The sequence below is a fragment of the Podarcis bocagei genome (assembly GCF_964188305.1).
Source record: "Podarcis bocagei genome assembly, chromosome: 15".
NCBI lineage: Eukaryota > Metazoa > Chordata > Lepidosauria > Squamata > Lacertidae > Podarcis > Podarcis bocagei.
The window spans coordinates 7,263,513-7,291,296 of record NC_138141.1 but is presented as its reverse complement, the minus strand read 5'-3'; the positions used below and the strand labels follow the sequence as shown (position 1 = coordinate 7,291,296).

At 45.5% G+C, this 27,784-nt stretch overlaps 2 protein-coding genes and 1 long non-coding RNA gene across 7 annotated transcripts in view; 2 read left to right on the top strand and 1 right to left on the bottom strand.

Moving 5' to 3' along the window:
* The first annotated feature begins 6 nt into the window (after positions 1–6).
* BAG4 (BAG cochaperone 4) lies at positions 7–17,691 on the top strand. Of its 2 annotated transcripts, none has more exons than XM_081171755.1 (5): positions 7–329; positions 5,828–5,929; positions 11,000–11,254; positions 14,705–14,959; positions 16,736–17,691. In XM_081171755.1, exons 1-5 carry the CDS (start codon positions 159–161, stop codon positions 17,234–17,236), a joined length of 1,284 nt encoding a protein of 427 aa, XP_081027881.1. In that variant the 5' UTR covers positions 7–158; the 3' UTR covers positions 17,237–17,691. The 2 variants fall into 2 exon arrangements, with proteins under 2 accessions (XP_081027881.1, XP_081027882.1); XM_081171756.1 differs by lacking the exon at positions 7–329 and adding an exon at positions 458–687.
* LOC308574258 lies at positions 2,971–27,784 on the bottom strand. 4 transcript variants are annotated; one of them, XR_014002394.1, is made up of 3 exons: positions 27,333–27,784; positions 5,390–5,567; positions 2,971–4,985 (listed from the first exon to the last, which is right to left on the bottom strand). It is a non-coding gene; the product is annotated as an uncharacterized lncRNA (long non-coding RNA). The 4 variants fall into 4 exon arrangements; XR_014002396.1 differs by lacking the exon at positions 2,971–4,985 and adding an exon at positions 4,993–5,302 and having other exon boundaries at positions 5,335–5,567; XR_014002395.1 differs by lacking the exon at positions 5,390–5,567.
* The window catches only part of DDHD2 (DDHD domain containing 2), a 38,448-nt gene continuing 36,990 nt past the window's right edge, over positions 26,327–27,784 (top strand). The window contains exon 1 of the mRNA XM_081171667.1: positions 26,327–27,048. The gene's annotated coding sequence lies outside the window, so the exon portion shown is untranslated. The remainder of the gene's footprint in view (positions 27,049–27,784) is intronic.

Below are 27,784 nucleotides of genomic sequence, written 5' to 3'. Positions count from 1 at the left end.
ACACAAATCTTTCAGAACTCCCCTCATCCGGGAATGCTATAGCTGGCGAAACGCCTGTTTACGATAAGGCAGGGAGGAGGAGGCGTGTCTATGACAGGAAGGAGATGCGCAGGCGCACTGCTTTCTCAAGGGGACTAGGAGAGAATTAAGAGCGCTTAATGGCGGCGGCGCTGAGGAGGCTGTTACACGGGGCGGAAGTGGAGCGGGCCCGGCCTGAGCCCGAGCCTCCTCCGCCACCGCCGTGGGGCGCGGAGGGCCGCAGGTGCCCGCGGCATCGCGGCGGCGGCGGCAGCGAGAGAACAGTTCGGTCCGGCTATGGCGGCTCTCAGGTAACGGCCGAGTCCCCCCCTCCTTTTTATGAGGGTCTGTGACGTAGGCGCCCCCCCCGGTGTCCTCGAGGCTTGAGCGTCGCCACGTGCGCCTCTCATCTGTTACGTCTCCTCTGCTGCTTTGGCCCCCTTGGGGAGGGAGGGGGAGCCAAAGCGGGGCGAGAGGGAAGGAAGACTGGTCCGCCCGGGCCGCCCCATCGCCGAAAGGAAAATGTGTGCTGGTTAATGCAGGGCAGATGCATTGGGTTTTCCTCGTTTCACGCTCAAACTGAACTAGGGACAGGCGACCTGGCTGGGTCCACATAAGGGAAAGAGGGGAGAGAAAAATAACAACAATCCACTTGACACTAGTAAAATGGTAAGTCTTGTACTGTATAACTGTCTTCTCAATCCAGGCGATTCCCCCCTCCCCTCCCCCTCCTCACGTACTTAAAAATTTGATTTGCCCTGCACTCCAGTCCAGAACAGATAACTGTTATTGACAGTTCCTGCCCCTCGGGATTACAATCTAAATGGCATGGCACAAAAGGAAAAGAAGTTGGAAGAGAAGTGGAGGAGGAGGAGGGTGAGAAGCAAACCTGATGGCTGTAATAGTGATACTGGGTCTATGCTGCTTTCTGTCTCCTTTGAATTATGTGGGGTGTCCCATCCCATCCCCTCGCAAGCCGTCATTTTAATACAGTGGTACCTCGGGTTACATATGCTTCAGGTTACACACTCCGCTAACCCAGAAATAGTACCTCAGGTTGAGAACTTTGCTTCAGGATAAGAACAGAAATCGGGCTCTAGTGGTGCAGCGGCAGCAGGAGGCCCCATTAGCTTAAGTGGTGCTTCAGGTTAAGAACAGTTTCAGGTTAAGAACGGACCTTCAGAATGAATTAAGTACTTAACCCGAGGTACCACTGTACATTGGAGCCACTTGTGTGCAGGTGGGAGAACTGCAAAAACTGATTAACAGTTTGTAAGGGCAGAGCTGTGCTATGGTGTGTGAAATTTGGCACAGAAACTGCTTTGGTCGTCCTGTATGATGGCCTTTGTCAGGAGACAGGGGCAATATGTCCTTGTTAATTCTCAGCATCTCAGCAGCTTTCAATACCATCAACCAAGGTATCCTTCAGGAGTGGTTCTCTGAGTTCGGGGTGGTTAGGTGGCACTGCTTTGCGTCTGCTCTGGTCCTGTTTGGATGGTTGCTCCTAGAGAAAGTTGCTTGGGGAGTGCTTTTCAGTCCCATGGAGTAGAGTTCCTCAGGGCTCAATTTTCTTCCCCGTGCTATTTAACATCTACATGAGTGGGGTCATTCAGAGTTTTGGAATATGTGATGACACACAGCCCTACCTCTCCTTTACATCTGCAGATGAGGCAGTGGTTATATTGGACTGTTACCATGCCTTGATAATGAGAGCCAACAAATTGAAGCTCAATCCAAATGAGACTGAGGCACTGTTAATGGGTGCCTCCCAACAGACTAGGTGGTTGGAAGTTAGCCTGCTCTTAATGGGGTTACACTCCCTCTGAAGGAGCAGGTACACATCTTGGGAGAACTCATGGATCCTCTGCTATTGTTTAAGGCTCTGGTGGCACGGAGTGCCTTCCATCAGCTTCAGCTGGTGACCCCGTTGCCCTCCTAACTTCTGCTGTCTATACTTCGGTAACCTCTAGGCTGGATTACTTAAAAGGGCTGCCTTTAAAGACTGTTTGGAAACTGCAGCTGCTGAAGAATTTGCCGGCCTTGTTGCTCACTAGGGCAACATGATTTGAGCATATTACACCTATCCTAGCCTGACTGCTCTGCCAATTACGGTAGCTTCTGAGCTCAATTCAAAGTGCTGGTTTTGACCTATAAAACCTTAAATGGCTCAGGACTGCTATACCTCAAGGACTGCCTCTCTGCATCTAAACCACCCTGGACTCTGCATTCATCATCTGAGGCCCTTCTTCATGTGCCTTCTCCACAAGAGGTCCAGAGGGTGGCAACACAAGAACAGCACTTTTCTGTAGTGGCTCCCCATTTGTGGAACGCTCTCGCCAGGGAGGTTCGCATGGCGCCTTCATGATATATTTTAGGAGCTAGGCAAAAATGTTCCTCTTCAACCAGGCCCTTGGCTGATTAATATTCTACAGCCTTTTAAATGTCTTTGTGGGAAAGGGGTATTGCTGTTTTTGTTTTAACTGCTTACTTGTGTTTTTAGCTTGTATTTTATTGTTGTCAAACCTGCAGTGAGGAAAGTGCATAAGGCACCAGTCCTATTTAGTTTGAAGATGTGGCTGAATCTGAAGCTATTCATTATATTCAGTTGAGTGTATGATATCCTTCAGAATCTTTATTTTGCTCTTGGTAAAGAAGTAATATTAATGTGATTGTGCACATTGCTGGAATTGTGGGCTCCATTCCTGTCTTTCCTAGGCTGGAGTGGGAGGGGTTGGAAACAAACAAGAGGCTGGCTTCACATTACATATGAACAGCACTTGCTGTTTCTCTCCTCTCCTCCCATGAGCAGTAAGCCAGGATTTGCTAGTGGTTTCTTGGGAGGGGAACAAACCAAAGACAGTAGTTTGTATGTAATATGAAACCAGTCTCTGGTTTGTAATTTACCTCCAGACTGAGAAAACAAGTAGGAATAATGGAGCAGTGATGAATGCATTCACATTAAACCATAGTTTATTTGACCAAGAATATTTACGAACCAGGAAGCAAATATTTTACCTGTAACCAGAGCGCTAGTCTCAAGCTTGCTATGACTTGTTCTCATACTGCTCAACTACCCTTTAGCATTGTATCTGAAGCAACCTCAAACCAAGCTAGTTTTCCCTTATTAAAATTTTAATTGTAGTTGTTAGCCTATCTTTATAGTATCATAATGATACAAGGGTGCTGTATAGGCTTAATTATGATCAGTGCTTTGTATATGGTGTTAAAAAACCCAAAACTGAGAAATCATTTTGTTAACAGGCAGTTGCTACAAAGCTTTCTGGCAAGATTGACCTCTAATCTTGATTCCTTCCATTACTGTGTGTGATTCTTGTACAATGGCTATTTTGGAAAGACTGCTTTGTGTCTGTATTTAAAGCTACTTTGTCACAGCAACGTTTGCTGCATACAGGCCTTGGTTGCTGTAACTTTCTACAATGATGGGGAATATAATCACTGGAAAGATGAAGTTTTTCTCTACTGGTTTGAGTATATTTTCCCCAACCCATATTCCTAGTTAGGTCATCTATACTTAGGAATTAAAAGTAAAGGGACCCATTAGGTCCAGTCGCGGACGACTCTGGGGTTGCTGTGCTCATCTCGCTTTATTGGCTTAGGGAGCCAGTGGAGGAACTATGACTAATAAAATAGTGAATTGTATTTGGGGTATCTCAAGTACTGCAAAAAGAAGCCAGCATGAAATTCAACAGTGCAGTTTTACTCACAGATTTGTATGTTGCTGTTTAATTACCAAGCTCTGATTACCTCCAGGTTCTACTCCTGCCGTTCTTTGTATGTAGGACTGCATCTGAAAGCTATCCAGAAACTGCACTACATTCAAAATACATTTGCTAGGTTACTAACTAGAAGTGGATGTTGGAAACCCAATTTGCCAGAGCTGAACTGGCTTACAGTCTGTTTTTGAACACAAAATTGCTGATGTTTAAAAGCCCAACATAGCATGTGACTGTATTCTTGAGTGAACATCTTCTGCCATATCAAGATACCTATATACAGAGATCTTCCCCAGATGAGGTTCTCCAGTTGCCTCTGCTATCTTAAGCGAAATGGGGTGGCAACAGTGGAGGTTACAGTGCCAAGCTTGTGGCTCATCTAGTGTCAATGTTGATGTCTTTTAGGAACATAGGACAGTCCCTTATACAGAGTCATGCCATTTGCCCTTCTAGCTTAGTAGTTTTCACTGACTGGCATTGGCTTTGCAGCATTTAGGTCAGCAAATGTTTTCAGCCCTCCCTCCCTGGCAATACCAAGGATTGAACCTGTGACCTCCTGCATGCAAAGCAGATTCTTTACCACTAAGCTTCCACTTTTTTAGGGGCCAAGCAAAGTCCATCTTATTTTCCCAGACTTTTAACCTCAAAGGTATTTTATCTGCTGAGATTGCTATTAATACTGTATATTATTGTTCACTGTTTTACTGCTGTTTGCTGCTTTTGTGTATCTTGTGAAGTCTTGTAAACTGCCATGGAAAAAATAAATTTAAGGATTATACAAAATTGTGTTAATATTTTGGGATTTTTGTACTTGGACACCTTTGAGGGGGTAGCTAAGCTTGCTTGACCCAACTTAATGCCATAGCCATAATAATATATTGGAATTTTTAATGATTTTTTAGCTTTCACTTAAAAACAAAATGTATCAAGAGGTGTACAAGTAAGCTTTTCTGTAATTGCTCACTGAGATGTGAATATGCTCCTGCATTCCAATGTTCTGGTGAGTGAATACAGAATTACTGGAAATGAGAATCAGGCCCTTATTTTAAAATTTTATAGAAGCATTGGGGTTCCTGCAACAAAACATTGTCATATGAACAGTCTGTTCTGGTTCAAGTCATACCATTCCTGCAACTGTCAGTTAGCATTCTGTGCACTGAAGCTGCTTGGTTTTCTTTTTTCTTTAAAAACTTGAATTTCTTCATTTGTGTAGACTTTTTTTCATCCTTGTCCCTGGGAATATTAAAAACAAAGTTTCTTAATGTGAACCAGAAGTTGTTTATTTGGACAATGATACGATTCTGTCTACTATTTTTATATCTATATACCATAAATGCAAACAGCAGTGTAAGAAGAATGATTTCTGTCACAACCACAGCAGAGCAGAAAAATTATAGCAGCCTGGCAGCTGCTATTTGCATTCACATCTAGTTTGACCCTGAATTTGAAGTTAGAATAGCATCATTCCCTGCATACTAACCGGTGCCTGAAATAAAGTTTGTTACTCTTTAAACTGCACCATTCACCACAAATTTTTAGTCAGGTTCCACCTGCCCCTCCACTGGGGCTTGGCTGATAAGACTATCTAAGAGGCTGGCCCAGCTGCTTATTGGAAGAACTGGGCTTTACAGTTGTACCTCGGAAGTTGAACAGAATCTGTTCTAGAAGTCAGTGTGACTTTCGAAATGTTTGACTTCCAAAGCACGGCTTCTGATTGGCTGATGTTCAGCTTCCAAAAGAATGTTCACTTCTGGTTTTTGATCATTTGGGAGCCGGAACATTCAGCTCCCAAGGTGTTTGGGAGCCAAGGTACGACTGTATTTGCAAGAGAAAGAAGGAAGCAAAACCTCCTATTACCAGAAGTCTGCTGAATTTAGCTCTGTTGCCATGGATTGGCAGAAAATAATTTTTGACTATGCATAGGTCTGTTGAAACCCTCATTAACAGTTTCTACATTCAGAGTCCTTTTAGGCTACATACAATAATTCAAGGAACTAGAAGATTCTAATATTTTGATACATTTTCAAGACATGTTGATGATTTTCAGGAAGTGAATATCTTGTTTCTTTCTTTAGGAGCACCCCCCTTATCATGGATATGGTTCGCATTACTGGAATTCATCTTCCAGAAGTCCCTACCCAAGCCCATATTCTGTTGGACCAGAGCTTCAAGGCCAGGTATAGTCATAGGACAATTTTTCTGAGAAGTGGTGTCTCTTGGAAATATTCAGTTACTGAATAGAGAGTGAATGGCACTCCAATGTTAAAATAATGTTAGTTATTTTCATACTGACAAGTGGTGATCATAATAAGGCTTACTACTTGTGGAAGACCTTGTAAACTACAGTTGTACCATCCTGTGTAGCTGCAGCATCCGGGTGTGAAAAGCCATGACCCATCATGTTGCAGTGATGAAGGAGGACCTTTACACAAGTTCCCTTGCCTTACACAGCAGCCTGTAAAGCTCATTAGATGACCTGTCTCAGATTTCCCACTAAAAGATCTGTCATACAACAGTGTAGTCTGTTCAGAATAATACTGATACAAGGCTGTTTGCTCTGTACAGAAAAAGTTCTTCCTTATCCAAAGTACCCGTGTGGTTCTAATAAACCCTTCAATTGGTTCAAAAACATCTTGTTCCCTTTGCTACTAAAGGCAGCCTTGCTGGAGACTGGTGATATCCTCGGAAGCAACTATATCTTAGTTTTACTTCTTTAGAATAATACTAGTATAGACTTTGAAAGGAGCATTAATAACCGATTCTTGGGGAAATAAGGATTGTAAAAAAGTGAGCATGCCTTAGCAGTGATTAATACCATTAAGCTTTGTCTTTGAAATCAAGACTTTGCTGCTATCATCTTCTACATACATTCTGATAGGATAAATTAACCTGAAGGCCCAAGCTTATAGCGCCATGTACCAGTAATATGCCATTCTCCTCTAATAGTCCTTTCAAAGTGCATCCCTAATTATAAATATTTCATTTGTTGCCACCTCCCAGATGAAGGTTGTTATCTGATTACTAAAGAACTTGCTAGAGTTCAGTTTGTAAATGTGCACTGAAGTTTGCTAATTATTGCTGGGCTACAATAATAGAGAAATGCTACTTAAGGGCAATTGTGGCATAGTGGCTTTGATCTGGAGATCTGAGTTCAGACCATGCTCAGATCTGAAGTTGAACTAATGGATTTAGGCAAAGTACACTCCTGTTACATATTTCTGTTGCACTGTTGGGTGTTCATAGTGTTTTGTTTACTTTTAAAAATATGCTATATAAATATTGTATACATACACATATTTATGTAAGCTGTATTTGTAACTTGTGCACTAAATCATGTTATAAATGTTTCCTCAAACATTTATTTTCCATTTGGATTAAACAAGTGGGCCTGATTTTAGTACAGATCTGAGGCTATAACATAATAATAATAATTAATAATTAATAATAATAATAATAATAATAATAATAATAATAATAATAATAATAATAAATTTATTATTTATACCCCGCCCATCTGGCTGGGCCTCCCCAGCCACTCTGGGCGGCTTCCACAGAAACCAAAAGCACAGTAAAATATCACACGTTAAAAACTTCCCTGAACAGCGCTGCCTTAAGATGTCTTCTGAATGTCAGGTAGTTGTTTATCGCTTTGACATCTGCTGGAAGGGCGTTCCACAGGGCGGGCGCCACTACCAAGAAGGCCCTCTGCCTGGTTCCCTGTAGCTTTGCTTCTCGCAATGAGGGAACTGCCAGAAGGCCCTCGGCGCTGGACCTCAGCGTCCGGGCAGAATGATGGGGGTGGAGACGCTCCTTCAGGTATACTGGACCGAGGCCGTTTAGGGCTTTAAAGGTCAGCACCAACACTTTGAATTGTGCTTGGAAACGTACTGGGAGCCAATGTAGGTCTTTCAAGACCGGTGTTATATGGTCTCGGCGGCCGCCCCCAGTCACCAGTCTAGCTGCCGCATTCTGGATTAATTGTAGTTTCCAAGTCACCTTCAAAGGTAGCCCCACGTAGAATGCATTGCAGTAGTCCAAGCGGGAGATAACCAGAGCATGCACCACTCTGGCGAGACAGTCCGCAGGCAGATAGGGTCTCAGCCTACGTACCAGATGGAGCTGGTAAACAGCTGCCCTGGACACAGATTTGACCTGTGCCTCCATGGACAGCTGTGAGTCCAAAATGACTCCCAGGCTGCGCACCTGGTCCTTCAGGGGCACAGTTACCCCATTCAGGACCAGGGAATCCTCCACACCTGCCCGCCTCCTGTCCCCCAAAAACAGTACTTCTGTCTTGTCAGGATTCAACCTCAATCTGTTAGCCGCCATCCATCCTCCAACTGCCTCCATACACTCACGCAGGACCTTCACCGCCTTCACTGGTTCTGATTTAAAAGAGAGGTAGAGCTGGGTATCATCTGCATACTGATGAACACCCAGCCCAAACCTCCTGATGATCTCTCCCAGCGGCTGCATATAAATGTTGAAAAGCATGGGGGAGAGGACGGAACCCTGAGGCACCCCACAAGTGAGAGCCCAGGGGTCTGAACACTCATCCCCCCCCACCACTTTCTGAACACGGCCCAGGAGGAAGGAGCGGAACCACTGTATAACAGTGCCCCCAGCTCCCAGCCCCTCAAGATGGTCCAGAAGGATGCTATGGTCGATGGTATCAAACACCGCTGAGAGATCAGCAGAACTAGGAAACAGCTCTCACCTTTGTCCCTAGCCCGCCGGAGATCATCAACCAGTGCGACCAAGGCAGTTTCAGTCCCATGATGAGGCCTGAATCCCGACTGGAAGGGATCCAAATGGTCTGCTTCTTCCAGGCGTGCCTGGAGTTGTTCGGCAACCGCTCGCTCAATCACCTTGCCCAGGAATGGAAGATTTGAGACTGGGCGATAGTTGGCCATCGTGGCCGCATCTAAAGATGGTTTTTTAAGAAGCGGTTTAATAACCGCCTCTTTCAGCGGGTCTGGGAAGGCTCCCTCACGGAGGGAAGCATTCACCACCCCACGAAGCCCATCGCCCAATCCTTCCCGGCTAGCTTTTATAAGCCAGGATGGGCAAGGATCCAGGAGATAGGTGGTTGGTTTCACTCGTCCAAGCAGCCTGTCCACATCCTCGGAGGTAACAGATTGGAATTGATCCCACTCAACTTGACTAGACAGAACTCTAGCACTCTCCCGCCCCAGTCCTGCTCCCACGGTGGAGTCTACTTCTTCCCGAATCTGAGCGATTTTATCTGCAAAAAACTTTGCAAAATCATTGCAGGAGAACATGTGGCCCGTACTGGGCCCCGATGTTGCAGGTGGTTCCGCTAAATTGTGAACCACCTGAAAAAGTCTCCTGCTGCTGTTTTCTGCAGATGCAATAGAGGCAGTGAAGAAATTCTTCGCCGTCGCTACTGCCACTTGGTAGGCTCGACGTTGAGCTCTAACCTGTGTCCGGTCAGATTCAGAATGAGTTATCCGCCACTGGCGCTCTAGCCGTCTCAACGATTGTTTCATTGCCCTCAGATCCGTGGAAAACCACGGGGCTGTCCGGGCTCCATGCAATCGGAGAGGGCGCTTCGGAGCCAAACAGTCAATAGCCCTGGTTAACTCCACATTCCAGCGGGCCTCCAGGGAATCAGCTGAAAGGCCATCAACATGGGATAAAGCATCCCCTACCACTCTCTGGAAACCATTTGGATCCATTAAGTGGCGGGGGCGGACCATCCGAATCGGTCCCACCTCCCTGCAGAGGGGAAGGGTCGCAGAGAAGTCCAGTTGCACCAGGAAGTGATCTGACCATGGCACTTCTTTCGTTTCACTTTTACTTAGTGTCAGATGACCAACATCCATAGAGGTAAACACCAGGTCCAAGGCTATGGGTTGGGCCAGACTTATTCAGGGACAGCCCCATGGAGGCCATGCTTTCCACAAAGTCCCAAGCGGCCCCTTGTAAGGTCGTGTTGGCATGGATGTTAAAATCCCCTAGGACGACCAAGCTAGGTGTCTCCAGGAGAACATCCGCCACGACCTGAAGCAGCTCGGGCAGGGAATCCTTGGTGCAGCGGGGAGGTCGGTACACCAGAAGGAATCCTGTACTGCCCCTATTGCCCAACTTCCAGAACATGCACTCAGAAAACTGGGTCTCCCCAATAGGATGCCTGGTGCAAGATGAGCATTGTGTCATATTTAAGATGGGAAGGGTTTAAGGTGAAGTTTGGGCATAGGCAAGAATTTAAACCAGGGTCTTAGTCACTACTTTATACCAATTCTCAACCTAGCCAACCACATCAGCTTGTTAATAAGAATAAAACCATGCTGCCCCACCTGCCACATTAAGTTCTTTGGAGGACAAGCAGGGTGCATTTTTAATACATTTTAAAAAGCAGAACTTGATTCAGAGCTGGAGAACGTGTGAGTTGAAAGCAACCAACCAAAATAGGTGGGAAATTGTTTCCAAAATGGTTATGCAAGCTAGAAATTGGGTGATTGCAGAGAAAATCTGCAACAGTGCGCAATCTCTTGCAAGTAAGTGTTGTTCAAACATTTCCAGAAATCACTGATGGAAAGATGGCAAATCTCTTCTCAGAGGCACTAAAACTTCTAATATATTCCCACTAGAGGGCACTTGGTGGTTTACTATCTCTTCGGCAGAGCGACCATTTCACATTTATTGAGTACTGCAACTCTGCAAGGCAGAGTACCAGGAGATGAGGTTCCATCCTTTTGGGTTTACAATATGAATAAGAGAGCTGTGGATTCATTAAGCTCAGATAACAAACCCTATGAATATGTGTGGTCTAAATGACCAGGAATGCAGACTTCTCAGGATCCCTCGGCACTTGGCAGAAATCTGACAGCCAATTTTCGTGTTGCTTAGGTAAGCAGAGTCTGTACTAGCCGCTGTTGGAATAGTATTGCTGCCTTGCCTGGTTCCATAGGGAATTCTTGATGACGAGGGATGCAACAAATTCTGCATTGAAACAGGATTGTGCATAGCAGGGCCCACACAGCATTCTATGCTACCTGTAACTGAAGGCCTGCATGGTCAAGAAAAAGCTCAGTGGATGTGGCTTCTACATTCACTGCAGAAATGACACCTACTGAGCTTTATTTGATAAAAAATAAAGGAACCATCTTTGGCCCAGGAATTGATAGCATAACTAGCTCTTGTCCAGGAGTTCCTGAGACATAATACTTGATTTGCTGTGCAATCAAGGTTGGTTTTAAATAATTTACCCTCTTATCTTCTAGAGAATTGATCCTTCCTACACAAATGGTGTTTATGGCACTCCATACTCTACTTCTGGGACTGGACCACCATATTCCAATATCCCACAATCAAATGCCTACTATTCCTCAGGGCATCCTCATGCACCATATTCCACAGAGTCTCCCAATGTATATAGATCACCATCACCAGCTTCTAACTGGAACTACCCACCACCAGACTGCCCAGCTGAAGGTTCCATGGTGAGGAGGCAAATGCCAGGATATTCTCCTCCACAGGTAAGGATCTAGTGTGGGCTGGTGACATAATCTCATATAACTGATTGGCTGCATCCTTCTACCATTGACATACAGTGGTGCCTCGCAAGACGAAATTAATTCGTTCCGCAAGTCTCTTCGTCTTGCGAGTTTTTCGTCTTGCGATGCACGGTTTCCCATAGGAATGCATTGAAAATCAATTAATGCGTTCCTAGGGAAACCGCCTTCAGACCAGGTCCGGGGACAGTCTGTCCCCGGACCTCTTCTGAAGGCTGGGGGGGGGGGACAAGGGCTTTTCTTCCCACCCCCAGCATTTTAAAAAACCCCGGGACAGCGGAGGACTTCTCCGCTGTCCAGGCGATCTTAAAATGCTGGCGGGCGGCATTTTAAAATCGCCCCGGACAGCGGAGGACTTCTCCGCTGTCCGGGGCGATTTAAAAGCCCCTGGGAAGGCAGGCAGGGGGGACAAAGACTTTCGCCCCCTGCCCGCCTTCAGAAGGTGTTCCCGCCCCCAGCCCCGCTTCGGAACAGCGTTCCGAAGTGGGGCGGCTGGGGCAGCTGTTCCCGCCCCCCCTCCCCGCTTCGGAACAGCGTTCCGAAGGGGGGCGGCTGGGGCAGATGTTCCCGCCCCCCCTCCCCGCTTCGGAACAGCGTTCCGAAGTGGGGCGGCTGGGGCAGATGTTCCCGCCCCCCCCTCCCTGCTTCGGAACAGCGTTCCGAAGTGGGGCGGCTGGGGCAGCTGTTCCCGCCCCCCCTCCCCGCTTCGGAACAGCGTTCCGAAGTGGGGCGGCTGGGGCAGCTGTTCCCGCCCCCCCTCCCCGCTTCGGAACAGCGTTCCGAAGTGGGGCGGCTGGGGCAGCTGTTCCCGCCCCCCCTCCCCGCTTCGGAACAGCGTTCCGAAGTGGGGCGGCTGGGGCAGCTGTTCCCGCCCCCCCTCCCCGCTTCGGAACAGCGTTCCGAAGTGGGGCGGCTGGGGCAGCTGTTCCCGCCCCCCCCCCCGCTTCGGAACAGCGTTTTAAAATGCTGGGGGTCGGCAGCGAAGCGTTCGCTGCCGACCCCCAGCATTTTAAAATCTCCCCGGGACAGAGAAGTCTCTGCTGTCCCGGGGAGATTTTAAAATGCTGGGGGTCGGCAGCCCCCCAGCATTTTAAAATCTCCCCGGGACACGGGGAGATTTTAAAATGCTCCCGACTTCTCTGCTGTCCCGGGGAGATTTTAAAATGCTGGGGGTCGGCAGCGAACGCTTCGCTCCCGCCCGCCAGCATTTTAAGATCGCCCGGGGCAGGCGGGGGGGGAAGGCAGGCGGGGGGGGGGGAGCAAAGACTTTTGCCCCCCGCCGGCCTTCAGAATGCTGTGGGCGAAAGTCTTTGCTCCCAACCGCCAGCATTTCCCTATGGGCTTTCGTCTTGCGATGCAAGCCCATAGGGAAATTCGTCTTGCGAAGCGCCTCCAAAACAGAAAACCCTTTCGTCTTGCGGGTTTTCCGTCTTGCGAGGCATTCGTCTTGCGGGGTACCACTGTACTATTAAATTATCATTGTATTCAACATTCATAGACCTTAATCTTTTATGCCAGATGCTTATCCAATCATCTCTTAAAGCTCCAAAACCTATAAGTTACTGTTTTTCCTGGTAACTATCTCCATTCCAATCCTTTGCAACCTTACTCGGAGTTCATGTGGTGATTGAGGTGATGGGACTTCCTTCCTGGCATTCATGTCTTAAGTTACAGCTTATTTTGTACTCTCAGTATCCAGCATGATCAGATACTTTTAAAACTAAACTCTTTTTGCAAATTCCCTGCACAGGACAATACTATTGTTGTTGTTTAGTCGTTTAGTCATGTCAGGACAATACTACAGTTTAGTAAATACAGTGATACATCGGTTCTCGAACGTAATCCGTTCTGGAAGACCGTTTGAGTTCCGAAACATTTGAAAACTGAAGCACAAAGGGCTGTCTGCATATTCAATTGAGAAATTGAAAAATATGCAGTGGAAGCCGTTTAACTTCTGAGGCGCGTTCAAAAACCGAAGCATTTACTTCTGGGTTTTCGGCGCTCAGGTTCCGAAATGTTCGTCAACGGAGACGTTCAAGAACCAAGGTATCACTGTATTGTGAAAAGCAACATATTCTTGCTGATATAGTGGTGGAGGGGAGCAGGGGCTTGGCTAGGTGTCATATAGGCACAAACAGCACTGTCTACACCCAGTGCCCAAACAATATTCCCTAGCCTGTCTTCAGTTTGGAACTGGTTAGAGAAGTAGGGTTTCCCTCCCATTGTTTTATTGTACAGTGGTGCCTCGCAAGACGAAATTAATTCGTTCCGCAAGTCTCTTCGTCTTGCGAGTTTTTCGTCTTGCGATGCACAGTTTCCCATAGGAATGCATTGAAAATCAATTAATGCGTTCCTAGGGGGGGGGAGGCAAGGGCTTTTCTTCCCACCCCCAGCATTTTAAAAAACCCCGGGACAGCGGAGGACTTCTCCGCTGTCCGGGCGATCTTAAAATGCTGGCGGGCGGCATTTTAAAATCGCCCCGGGACAGTGGAGGACTTCTCCGCTGTCCGGGGCGATTTAAAAGCCCCTGGGAAGGCAGGCAGGGGGGACAAAGACTTTTGCCCCCCACCAGCCTTCAGAAGAGGTCCTGGACCTCTTCTGAAGGCGGGCGGGGGGCGAAAGTCTTTGCTCCCCCCCGCCTGCCTTCAAAAGCCCTCCGGGACAGCAGAGAAACGCGCTGTGTTTCTCCGCTCTCCCGGGAAGGCAGGCAGGGGGGAACAAAGACTTTCGCCCCCTGCCCGCCTTCAGAAGGTGTTCCCGCCCCGCCGCCCGGCTTCGGAGCACCGTTCTGAAGCCGGGCGGCGGGGGCGGGTGTTCCCTCCCTGCCGCCCGGTTTCGGAGCATCGTTCCGAAGCCGGGCGGCGGGGGCGGGTGTTCCCTCCCTGCCGCCCGGCTTCGGAGCATCGTTCCGAAGCCCGGCGGCGGCGGGAGGAGGCGTTCCTGCCCCACCGCCCGGCTTCGGAGGAGGTCCGAGGACAGTGGGGAAGACGCGCTGCGCTTCCCCGCTGTCCCGGATATTTCCCTATGGGCTGTCGTCTTGCGAAGCAAGCCCATAGGGAAATTCGTCTTGCGAAGCGCCTCCAAAACGGAAAACCCTTTCGTCTAGCGGGTTTTCCGTCTTGCGAGGCGTTCGTCTTGCGAGGTACCACTGTACCCTCAGAAGCTCAGGCCAGCTACAAGGACATTCCTTGCCTTTATTCATCAGCTCTAAGTTGGAGACACAAGGCTTGATTTTTTCTCGCCACCCTCACCAAAACGTGTGAACTCTTGCCTTGACAAGCCGAATTGTGGATCCCTGCTTCTGCAGTTAACTGCCAGCTTAGTCTTATTTGGTGGGTCTCAACATTTAATTAATCAATGTGTTCTCATAGGCTACATGAAGAAACCATATCTCATTTTTCCTTCGGCCTGCAGACACCAAACTTTCCAGTCCCACCCTATCCGTATGGCGACTGCAATCACAGCATTCCACAACAGAGGCCCCCGCCACCTCCTCCGCCAAGACTTCAGGATACAAACTGGAGACCTCCTCTCCAGTATGGAATGCATCCTCCGTATGGTTGGTCTCCTTCATCAACAGGACATGGGAATCAATATGTTGCAGAATCCTCCCCTCCATGGCCTCCTAGTGGAGTATCTGCTCCACATGCTCCAAATAACAATGCAAAGGTAATTTTTGAGGGGAGGCAGTCTCTCCCCAATGCTTGTCCTCTGTTCATTGTTGGGAAGCTTTTTGTATCAATGGCTATTATATAAAATCTGCTTCCTAACTAAAGAAACAAATAAGTTTATCCTCAGTATTAGCTTATTTAATGGGTTATCTTTTGAATAAATTTGTATATGGGTAAAAGTATTGCTGTAGAAAACAGGATTCTTTGTTTTTAGATAAAAATGTATTGTAGCAAGCATCATATTTAGAAGAGCAATTCTGCCTAAGTGTGAGGGAAGAGAGAATATTTCTTAGGATGATGCCTGCCACCTGCAGTTTTTAAGGCATCTGTATTTGGGAAGTGGGGAGAGAAATGGTGCCCAGTTAATTGACACTGTTTTGGTCAATTCATAGGCTTTTTTTAAATCTGCTGATCTGATTATGTTGTAGCCCAGTTCCAGACCTCCGGAACGAATTAAGTATGTAACCAGAGGTACCACTGTAATGAGAAGTTTTCCCAGCTAAAGTTCTTCATGAAACAACATGCTTTGACCAAACCCATAAAACCATAAAGTTTCAGATTTTATGAAATTCAACCAAGAGTGTTCCACAGGGTGGATGCCGCCACCACAAAGATCCTACTCCTTGTTGCCACCCATTAGGCTTCACATGGTTGAGGAATACAGAGTAGGGCTGATGGAACAGATATGAAGGGAATCACTCTGGAAGAAGGTACCTACATCTCATACCTTTCAGGCCTTCATACATGAACAAATCTTGAAGTTCTGGCATCCTTTGCTTAATGCAAGTAGTGAAGGAATAATTTGGTGCTGCTATATTAAGCTTATGTTCTTTTCTGTAGATCACCTTTCACCTCTAGCAAAGCCTAAAGTGGTAGGTGCTAGCTTAGTCCAGCTCCACCTTAAGCCATCTGAAACGGGAATATAACTTTCTCCTCAAGTGTCTCCTAAGCTTGGAACCCACAGGCAAGCTTTCCAGCCCTTAACCCTCCCTGTGTACTTGCTTATAGGCAGACAGATGTGACCTTTTGTCCGTTTCCAAGAGCTGTGAATTGTTACCTGGACCTTCTTGGAAGGGCTGTGCTTTCCCCCTTTGCTTGTTATTGTAAGGTACACAAGAACAGTCTACATCATTATCCCGTGGCCAACTTGTACCCTTGTTCCTTTTATCAGCCAAGGGATTTTCTCAGCTAGGACATAGGCCCTCTTATGCTTCTGTAGACATTATAGCATAGACAGATCTAGTTTGCATTTTCAGTAGGATAGGAGCAATTTCCCCCTTGGCTAGTGAAGCCACCCTTCATTAATTACAGGAGTGGGCAACCTTCAGTGCATGAGCTGGATGCAGCCTCTTGGTCATTTCTTGAAGGTCCCACTTCCCTGCTGCTGAGCTGTTTCTTGCTATTCAGTTGAGAGAGAAAAAACCTCAAGAGCCTAGTCTGCCAAGTATCTAGTATTCTCTCCCCCCCCTTTTGGAACTGTTTATGGGTTGCAGGGCCTATGCAGGTCACCTGGGATTCAAGTTATTATGTCATTCCACATTGTGATGTCAATCTGACAGGCTCAAAGTGCAAGTCCTGTCCCTAGTGTCTTTCAGTGCTTGGACCTTTTTGCACTGACATCCTGAGCATGCAGACCTTACTGATAAGCACAGAGGCAGCCTGGCAGTATTGGCAGCCCAAGGATCTGTGTGCACAGCACCTTTGCTTCAGGATGTGGGGTAATGGGATTGTTAGAGTTGGACACCATGCTGAAGGCTCTTGTTTTCTTCTTTAGGACTCTTATAGCCAATTGGAGCAAGGAAGTGACCAGCAGGGCTACTTTTCTGAAGCCAATAACCTGCCTTCTGGGACCATGAATGACTACAAGCCGGCGCAGTTTGATACTAAGCCATCTGCTTCCAACCCCAAAGTGCAGTATAGTGCGCAGCCCCAGCTGTATGATAATGTACATAGGAAACCATCTGTGACTGCTGACCATGGACCAGGATCTAAAACCAGTATTCAGACTCCATCAGAGATACCAGATGTGCCATCAGGCATACAAAAGGTTATGCAAGTTATGGAGGGCGTTGAGCAGTTGGAGGAGGAGGTGGACGAATTTGTAGGGAAAAAGACAGACAAAGACTACTGGCTGCTGGAGGAAATGCTGACCAAGAAGTTGTTGGAGCTGGACTCTGTGGAGACGGGTGGTCAGGACAATGTACGGCAGGCAAGGAAAGAGGCCGTTCACAGAATCCAGGCCATACTGGAAGAACTGGAAAGAAAGGGGCTTTAATGTAGGTAATAATCCTCAGGCCTCCAGTCTTTGAATGCCCAGAGATATCTAGCTTTGTCCGATTCTCAGCCCTCTTTACCACCCAAAGCAATAAGTGGGGACTTGCATTTTAATTTTAAAGTAACACCACTGGTTAGTTGGTTGTGACTAAATGATGATTTCAAACCCAAAGTTTTGGTGATCCTACCAATGAATGCAGGAGAAGGGATGAAGTGCTGACCCTGGTGACTGAAGACTTCAGCTATAGCAGCCTCGATGGATATTGCCACATTTTTCCAGCCGCAGAAGGAAAACACTCGAGTAAAAGACATTTTGGTACCAGAGCGTGCATCTCTGAAGAGATCTCTTGGAACACCAAGGACTTCAGCTGCTCAAGTAACATGCCAAAATTTGTAAGGTACAAAGACTTTTCAGTCACAACCCAGCGCCAGTAAAACCAAGACTTCGTCTCCCTAGCTGCTGCTCTTGTGTATTATTTCCGCCTTCCTCACTCCTTGCCATATAAATTGTGTAGTGTTTGGTAACTTTTCGGGTACTTTCTGTTAAAGTGCAACCATACAGTATGGCAGCCAAAACCAATAGATGTTTTATGCTATATTTTCTCCTTTATCATGCAGATATAATCCACACTGCTTTTTCATAAGGTAGGCAGAAGGAAATGCTTTGATCATTGCAAATAAAAGACTGATTGTAGGAACTGTGGGCCGGAGGCATTTCAGGACAATTGTACTTAATTGTGATGTCACTTCATATGTTGCAGTTTTTTGTATTCCACTTTTAATCTTGTAACTGATTGAGTATGATCAACTCTATCTATAGTTGGCAGGGAGGGCTACTGCTGTGAATCTTTTAACTCCTCACAAAGTGGTTGTTGCTCCAAACACAAGAAATAAACCACTTAGTTTTAAAACATACACTTATTGCAAGGCATCTTCAAGTAAGAACAGTATTGGTGTATCAGATCATTAAAAATGATGAATTGGGTATTAAATGGATTGTGCAGTGTTCTGTTTTGAGTGGCCAATTTTATGAGCGAATGCCTGTCTGTATAAATGAGAGGGGCATTTATAATGGCACAATGGGATTACACCCTGGATACACTAAAGTTGTTTCCTGTGGCATGATACTTGGGACGTCTTTCTTAAGAGAAAGTATGGCCTGGTATTTAATACTTGGCTACTGAACTGCGCGTCTATGAATTTGTGTAGTCCTCCATAATGCCCAGTTGCACCATTGGCTGTCCTGGCAGTGAGTTTATGAAGTGTCAGAATATTATGTTTAGATTCATTGGGTTTTATTTCAAAAGGTTGCACCACCTTTCTTCTACAAGTAGTGTTTGAGGGGACACAAATTTGTATGTGGCCTTGGTAACACCAGCATCATGAAAAACCATCAGGTAAGCAGTGTGGGTGGCAAGAGATCGAGACAAGCTGTTTAGAGGAGAGTAGGAGGTGCTTCAGAGAGCAGGTTGCCAAACTGCTCTCTGAAGTGCCACTCATCATTTAAAAGAGGTTGGGTGAGCTGTGAGAGGATAGTTGACAGGGTTGGTCAGGTGTGTGGGGGAAAGGGGGGTTGGCAAGCAGGGGCATCAAGCCCTACTGTGTACATAAATATGTTAGCAACTTGAAGGTTTTACTACGAGGAAGTACAATAAGTGGTGTTAGTGATAAGCAAAGATGTTGATGTATAATGATGGCACTAAAATGAGCTGTGCTTGTTCTTACTGCTTCTAGATGATGGGTTAGAGCAGGCATGGGAGAACCTCGGACCTATGGGCCGGATTAGGCCAGCTGGGCTCCTAATTTGCCTGCAAGGTTGTTTTCCTTACCAGGCCCACATCTCATGTCAGCTCTGGGACAAGAAAAGTCATGGTTGCAAAGGAATTGTTTCTCTGCAAGCAGGGCTTACAGCTGGTGCCAAATTTAAATTTAGTGCTGAATGCAAGCCTTCTGAAGGTGGCAGATCCCATTAAGAGTCACTTTGGTGTACTAGGAAATAAGTCTTGGCTTGAAACGGCAAAACATGGTTTCAGTTCCCTGAAGCTTATGCCATGAAACTTACTTAATGACCTTGGGCCAATATAATCTGTCAGCCTCACCTGTTAGTTAATTGAATTCTCTGTTGTGTGCCATCAAAGTTTTTGGAAAACATCAAAGAAGAAATTAAAGTAGCTATTAGAACAAATAAGATTGGAATTTCTTAACAGGTTTAGTAAAACAATTAAAATGAACATACATTTCACGATCTGTCCTTCCAGTGAGCACTCAGGGCTGATTTCCTTCAGAATGGATACGTTTGATCTTCTTGCAGTCCATGGGACTCTCAAGAGTCTCCTCCAGCACCATAATTCAAAAGCATCAATTCTTCGGTGATCAGCCTTCTTGATGGTCCAGCTCTCACTTCCATACATCACTACTGGGAAAACAATGGCTTTAACTATACGGACCTTTGTTGGCAAGGTGATGTCTCTGCTTTTTAAGATGCTGTCTAGGTTTGCCATCGCCTTTCTCCCAAGGAGCAGGCGTCTTTTAATTTCGTGACTGCTGTCACCATCTGCAGTGATCATGGAGCCCAAGAAAGTAAAATCTCTCACTGCCTCCATTTTTTCCCCTTCTATTTGCCAGGAGGTGATGGGCCCAGTGGCCATGATCTTCATTTTTTTGATGTTGAGCTTCAGACCATATTTTGCGCGCTCCTCTTTCACCCTCATTAAAGGGTTCTTTAATTCCTCCTCACTTTCTGCCATCAAGGTTGTGTCATCTGCATATCTGAGGTTGTTGATATTTCTTCCGGCGATCTTAATTCCGGCTTGGGATTCATCCAGTCCAGCCTTTCGCATGATGAATTCTGCATATAAGTTAAATAACCAGGGAGACAATATACAGCCTTGCCGTACTCCTTTCTCAATTTTGAACCAATCAGTTGTTCCATATCCAGTTCTAACTAGCTTCTTGTCCCACATAGAGATTTCTCAGGAGACAGATGAGGTGATCAGGCACTCCCATTTCTTTAAGAACTTGCCATAGTTTGCTGTGGTTGACACAGTCAAAGCCTTTTGCATAGTCAATGAAGCATGGAATACAATATTCCTTTGTGGACTTACTGTTGTGTGATGTGGTTTATGAGTATGTGTTGTGTAAAACAATGTCTTAAATATCTTGCACTAGCTAATGGGTCAAATGATCATTTCTTCACCCAACACTTCATGGCAGTCCATTTAGAACTCTGCTGAGACTGTTGAGCGGAAAGATTGTGCAGGGTCATGCAATTCACGGACTTGATTCTAACAAATGAAAGAGCAGCAGGGTTGCCAAAAACTGGTCTGAGACTGATTTGTTTTGAAAGCCATGAGCCTTTGTGAATGAATGGATGGCAGTGAAACATCTTAGCACTAACTGGTACCTTTTATGCAACAGCCCTGTTGCAGTAACCCTAAGTGGCAGTACAGTGAAAAGGGCATGAAAATTGTGCATTGTTGGCTGGTCTTCAGTTCCTTGTACACAAGGGTTTTATGACATCCTTTACATCAATTCCATGCCAGTATGTATTGGTACAATGAGTTTGCCACTCATTGAATTTCTGTCAAGTAAAGACCCATCTTGCCTTTGGGTGTGTGTGGAAAGAAAATGGATTTATTTCCTGCCTTTCCTCTCAATAACTCAAGGTGGCTAACAAGGGAAAACCATAAATCAGCAGTGTAAAACAGCTTACAATGGCCTTCCCCCACTTGGTGCCCTCTAGATGTCTTGGAATACAGCTTTCATCAACACACTTGGTGAGATTATAATAAAGGATATAGCAGACCATGAGAGAAGAGATGAGATGGGCATTGGGAGTTCCAAAGTCTAGGTGCAGCTACAGAAAAAAGTCCCTGCCTTGTTCACAACTAAGCCTGTTTCTGGGAATGCTGGGAACGCAGTTGCCTTTAACTACAAACTGAATCTCATTTCTCCTCTGTCCCTGGTTGGGATACACAAGAGGGCATCTGAAGATAATCTCAAAAGGTAAGTAGGCTCATATGTGAGGTGGCCCTTTGAATATCCCAGTCCTAAATGGTTCAGACCTTTAAAGCTTCTTACCAGCACTTTTCACTAATGTCCAGAAACATGGGAAGCCAGTGCAGCTGCTGGACAAGGGAATTACATGCTCCCTATTTGCAGCTCCTGTTAACAGCTTGGCTGCCACATTGTTTTATAATTTTAAGTTTTCCATTTTAACAATCCAATAAAAACCACATTAAAACATTCCAAATTATGATACAATAAAAAAGCCAGATATTCAATGCCAAATTATATATCTCACATTCTGGACAAGTTATTTCTGAGAATACTTCAAAGGCTATATGTAGAGCGAACTGCGGTAATCCAGATGTGATGTAACTAAGGCATCTGTCATTGCCATGGCCAGATTTGAAGGCTGTTTATCTCCTGCCTCCATGTTGCAAAATAATGCAACCACTGCTTGTAAATGTTGCTCTTTAAGAAGCCTTTGACTGATCTAGAAGATGTGAGGTACAAATATGCTTCCTTTTTCCCTGTAGCTCCTACTTCTTAAAACCCCTGTTATTCACTTAGCTGGACGTGAAGTGTATGTATACTCCCAAGTCACCAGCCACTGCACAAACATTTTAGAAATCAACCTGTGGTGAAGGACAAAATCTAGCATCCCATGTTGATCAAGCGATTCACAAGACTGAGTGGCAGATGCAACTTTAGATAGGATGCATCGGAATAAAAAATACAATGGAAGAAAAAAATGGGCATCTTTTTGAGTATATCTGCCACTTTGGTCTTGGACACTAAGAATCACAAGTTGGGCAAATATGTTTTTTGCTGAGTAATAGTTCCAGTATTTTAACCGAGAGGGCAGATCCTTAGTATTCTCCATCTTCTCAGAGTATTGTGAAAGAATGATGTCAATCAACATCTGATGAACTCCTTCTACCGGTCCACAATAAAAAGTGTCCTTTCATATTGCATCGTGGTGTTGTACGCTGGATTGATATCAACTGATAGGAAGTGCCTACTGAGGGTGGTGAATACAGCACAAGATATTATGGGCTATCCCATGAATGCACTGGATGACATCACGGAAGAACATTGCCTCAGGAGAGTGAGGAAAATTCTCAGGAATGATTCACACCCTGGCCGGCACTTTCTTGATCTCCTGCCTTTGAGCAGAAAATATAGAAACATGATTAGTCTCACCAACAGGGTAAAGAACAGATTCTATCCGTGGGATGTTAGGCTGCTGAATGAAAAGATAACAACAGGGCAACTGACTTTTGGGTTTGGTGGGTGTGCGTCAGTAAACGAGGGGAATTAAGACTAAGAGAGCTGAGTGGGGGGTGCTCGTGTAATCTCACTGTATACAAGTTGTAAAAGTGACAATAAAGTATTTGAATTTCAATTCTGCTTTCCTAAATTGAGGTGGGGTTTTACAATAATAAAAAGTAGACCAGCAACTTAAAATCGTAATTTTTATTTCAGAGAGACAGAATACCACAGCCTACAGAGGGATGAGGAATTCTTGGTCCTCCAGATGTTGGACTCCAGCTTACATCAGCCCCAAGCAGTGTTGCCAGAGGCCAGGAATGATGGGAGTATAGTCCAACAGTTGGAGGACTAAAAGTTCCCCACCCAGCCTAGTCAGAAGGCAGTATCGCTGAATTTCAATGCAACTCTGGCACTACTTATGCCACCTTTGAAACACAATTTAAGTACAATTATGTTTTACGTACAAGACTCCAGCCAGAGACTCAAAGGGAAGTCTGCCTAGCTACGTATTTTTAACTTGCTGCTTTGCCCTTGACGACCTGTAGAACTCTCCAGACCGGGAAAGTAACTATCCCCATTAGGGTGCTTTAAATTGGGAAACACCTCAACAGTTCTCCTCTTTGCTTCAGTCACCTAGACTAGTTAATCCCCATAGGGTAATGAGCTGAGCTGAGAGTTTTCAACATCTGCCCCCTGGATGTGTGCATGTGTGCGTGTGACTTGTGCTTGAGAGTTTCCACACTCTCTTTAGTCTTGGTCTCACCTTTCACTGACAAGAGGCCAATGGCGGGTTAGCCAAGAACAAATGCAGCTTTTCAGGCCCCAAAAGACTAGCTACCTCTGTCCAAGGAAGGGACAGAACATTTCCTGTCAAGTTATTCTACTCAGGTTCAGTCACTAGGGAGGGAAATGTTCAGAGCTCTGCTACTAAGACTTGCGATGGTAGAGGCAGGCAGTGAGCGGTTATGATTGGGCTTAATTCCACCCAACTACATTAAAAACATCTTGTACATGCAAAGGTAGAAGAAAGGTATACAACTGCTACTCTCTACCTAAGTTAGCCATGTACAGTGGTACCTCGGATTACATACGCTTCAGGTTACATACGCTTCAGGTTACAGACTCTGCTAACCCAGAAGTACCTCGTGTTAAGAACTTTGCTTCAGGATGAGAACAGAAATCATGCTCTGGCGGCGCGGCGGCAGCAGGAGACCCCATTAGCTAAAGTAGTGCTTTAGGTTAAGAACAGACCTCTGGAACGAATTAAGTACTTAATCCGAGGTACCACTGTGTATTAATTTCAATTGGGTCTACTCCAAGTATGACCAGTGTTGGATACAATCATATATCAATATTTTAATGTATCACACCTTAAGTAAAACTAATGTGTCCTTTTTGTTGACTATTTCTGATGATTTCAAATAATCTTCTAATGGAGGATGTGTGTGCATGGGGTCCCCGATAATATCCACCTTTCTGAATTTCAGAGCCCCCTTTATATGCCAAGGATGCGGATTAGCTGGAGTTGGGTTCTATCCCCAAAATATCAGGAGCTCATGAAAAAATTCTGTATAGGCAATACGTAATAGTCTGGTTAGCCATTAACTCTTCTCTGTCTTTGCAGATAAGCTCCAACACAGTTGTCATTGGTAGGACTTTGGGCTGAGACGGTAAAATGATCTATTTTTAGAAGGGTTGTGAATTGTCTTGTGGTTGGAAAAGGAAGATTAGCATCAAATTGCAAAGCATTTCTTTCTAAAATGGGCTCCACGGATCAGAAATAACAATGTGTGGTGCAAGCTGTATTTGTCAGCAGTTTAAAGTGTATGAAGGGTCAACAATGAGGTAACTAACTTAATGCAGTTATTTTTTTGAAACTTTGAGGGAATTTCCTAAGAGAAGGGTGGTGGTGATATTAGGGATTATGCTGATGTTGGACCAAGCCTGTTTTAGCCTATCTGTTCTTGTCAACAGATTGTGGGTGTTGGTACCTTAATCCTGTCGTAACTCTTTAGCTAAGAATAAGTCCTGATGGCAAGAACCAGACTTTGCCTCTGACTCCCAAGCTGTCCTAAAATTTAGGGAAATAGGCTTGTACCCAATGTTAGTTCTACACAAAGTAGACCCATTGAACTAATGGACATAACTAATTTAAGTCCACAAATTTCAACAGGTTTACTCTGAGTAGAACAAACATTGGATAGAACCCAGAAGATGCCATATACCAAGTCAGACCTATTGGTCCATCTAGGTCAGTATTGTCTACAGCAGCTCTCCAATGTTTCAGGCAGGTGACATTCCCAAACCAATCTGGAAATGCTGAGCATCGAACCTGGGACTTTATGCATCCAAAATAGATGCTCTACCACAGGGTTTTAACCCGTCTCCAAATCTGCATCTCCGATTTGGGATGGAGTTTTGGTTTTCCACACCGGGCCAATGAAAGCCTATGGCAGTACATGAAAGCAACAGCTGCACACCACCCCAACATTCCACAAAAATGGGGATGTGATTGCAACATCTCACTTTCTACACTAAAATTATTGCCTAGGCTTCTCCCTTGAATGCCATGTTACAGAAAGTGGTTCTCTGCCTGCTGTATTGGTTTACTTGGAAAAAACGCCTTACTGTAGCATTCAGATTACACATGGGTTAGTGTAACATGGGTTATCTGTAACATGGGTTAGTGTTAGGGTAAGGAGAAATTTGATTCAGATCATATTGAAATATGACTCTACCAAATCTGCACAGCAGAACCAAAACAGAGCCATCCTCTGAAATTCACACCTATTCAAATTTTGTAATGTACGTCACCAACCAACCAATGTTTATAAAAATGCCTTTATTAGAGGAAACTGCATTAAAATGGATATGTTTAGGAGAATTTTGCACTAAAATGATACCAGTTTTATGAGGATTTCTTTCTTTCTTTAGCAAATTGCTGCAGAAATGTGGAAACCGAATTTAAGATGGGAAAAATGTGAAACTGACAGATCCTTCCATCCCTACTTATGTGCAAACAATCATACAAACAAGCAAGGGAGAATCGGGGCATACAGCTAAGCCCCACCCTTTCCAAAGCATGACCATCATCCATCCTATTTACAGCTCTGCACAAGTATAAGGGCAAAGGTCCAAAATGCAATCAGGGCCCCTCTATGAGTAAAGGAGACATTCTGTCACAGACCTTTGCCCTGAAAGTCATAGAGGGCTGTAAACTTGATGGTGATATGCCAGAGGACACACACGTTCCTTGTCCATTTGAATGCCCTCAAATGGTTCCTGTCTTCCATGGATTTAAAAGCTCAGCAAGTGAAATGTTCTTTTGGTCAAGCAAAGAAAAACAGACCTGCTGGTTCAGCCCAAAGGCTATTCTGTTCCCACAATGGCCAGTTTTTGGGAAGCCAATAACCAACATATAAGTGACCTCTGAAGCTGTAATAAACTGGTTTGGACACAATATTAAACCATGAACAAGCCTGTTCTTATCTCCCTCCTCCAGAGTGACTTCGAGGAAGCAGTAAAGGTATCTACTAATGTTTTCAACTGAGTGCAGTTTATTTTGTCTAACTGGGTCCAACTGTGGTTAGTTTTAACTAAGATTTAGCTGAAACAAGTAGGACCAGAAATCACATTTTGTTACAACAAACCAGTGTACATTAATCATTTTGTCCTGGTTCGGATGAAAGGACAAAATGTGGTTAGTTGAAAATAGAGATGTTCCAGCTCTCTTCCTTGAAGCACTGAAAGGGAAGTGGAATACACAAGTCTAAGTGTCAGTCACATAATGTTTGTTTAGTATTAGGGCTGCTCAGTCTCTATGTACAATAACAGGCTGTGCATACACATGCATTTTATGTATAACAGTGCAGAAGTGGGGAATCTGCAGTCAGTCCTCCAGCTGTTGGGGCTCCAGTTCTGATCAGCCCCAGCAGTCTCATCAACATTTGGAGGGCCAAATGTCCCCCTCCCTGGCCCATGCCAGAGACAAGATGCACACCCTCACAAAGACTTAAGTGAGTCAAATCCTGCACCCAAGTCTAGCAGCTCTTACAATCAGCATTTTAACAATGAATTGTCCAAAGGGCAAAAAAGTAGGACCGGAATTTCTGGAAGCAGAAGTATAGGTTGTCTTTGGGTAACAGGACTTGTTGGTTATGGAACTTCCCCAGTTCCATATGGTTGTATGCTAATTTTGTGCTGATGCAGCCCTCTGCATTGTTTCAGCTGTCAATAGCTTGTATTTGTATTTGATTGCTTTTAATTTGTGAACTGCCCAGTGGAGAATGATTAACTGGATGGTACCCCCATAAAAATATGTTGCCCTGAGCTCCTTGGAGGGAAGGATATAAACATAAGACTGAAGTCCTTTATGCACTTCCAGGGAGTAAAGCTTATTGAATGAAGAACAGCAATTGCAGAACACAGCAGCTTCCCAGGTGTCTATGCAAAGCTCCAGAAGCAGGATGGGACCATAACAGCACTCTCCCACTTGTGAACGCCAACAACAAATATTCAGAAGCACCAATACAAGAGGTAACATACAGCCATGACTATGCAGTCATCGACAGCTTTATTGTCCATAAAATTGTATAATCCATCTAAGTTGGTGGTTGTCACTAAATGCTGTGGGAGCCAATTCCATCCTTTTAACAATGTGCTGTATGAAGAATTGCTTCCTTCTGCCAGTCCTAAATGACTCTCAGTTCTAGTATTAAGAAAAGAACACGATATCCTTTTCCACTAAAAACCAGTAACAGGGAAAATGCACAGTTTACTGTCCCTCTTGCCCTTTTATTCTTAAGGCTCTTGGTGGCTACCTGAGTGTGTCTCTCCATGTTAGGGACTGGGAATCACAAGTTGGGAGTGTTATTCCGGGCGCAGGTCCTCCTGACAGGCTTCCCCATATGCGCCACAGGACCACTGTGGCGCAGTCAGGACCTGGGTTCAAATCCCCACCTGGACGGGCTACCTCAGGCCAGCCTACCTTTCAGGGTTGTCTGTGAGGGTCACTGCGCCACCTTGAGCTCCTTGGGATAACAAAGGCGGGGTCTTAAAACGGTCCGTCTGGCCACGGCGAGAGCGGCCTTGGGCCTCCTCTTGCGTTCTCCTCCTCCTCCTAGCAACCCTGTGAGGTAGCGCGGCGGGCGAAGGGAGGCTCTGAGCGCGGGGCTCCTCCGCGGCCTCTCACAGACACCCGAGGGCGGAGGCGGGGCCTTGCTTTCTCCCCGCGCTCCTTCTCCGAAGAGCCTCCCCCGCCGGGCGCTGGCGA

Bases quoted from the DNA above. Each gene is read 5' to 3' on its own strand.
- BAG4 (XM_081171755.1), top strand. From the start codon at position 159: ATGGCGGCGGCGCTGAGGAGGCTGTTACACGGGGCGGAAGTGGAGCGG. The intron at 330-5,827 runs GTAACGGCCGAG...TTCTTTCTTTAG, and splicing joins CCGGCTATGGCGGCTCTCAG to GAGCACCCCCCTTATCATGG. The intron at 14,960-16,735 runs GTAATTTTTGAG...TTTCTTCTTTAG, and splicing joins CTCCAAATAACAATGCAAAG to GACTCTTATAGCCAATTGGA.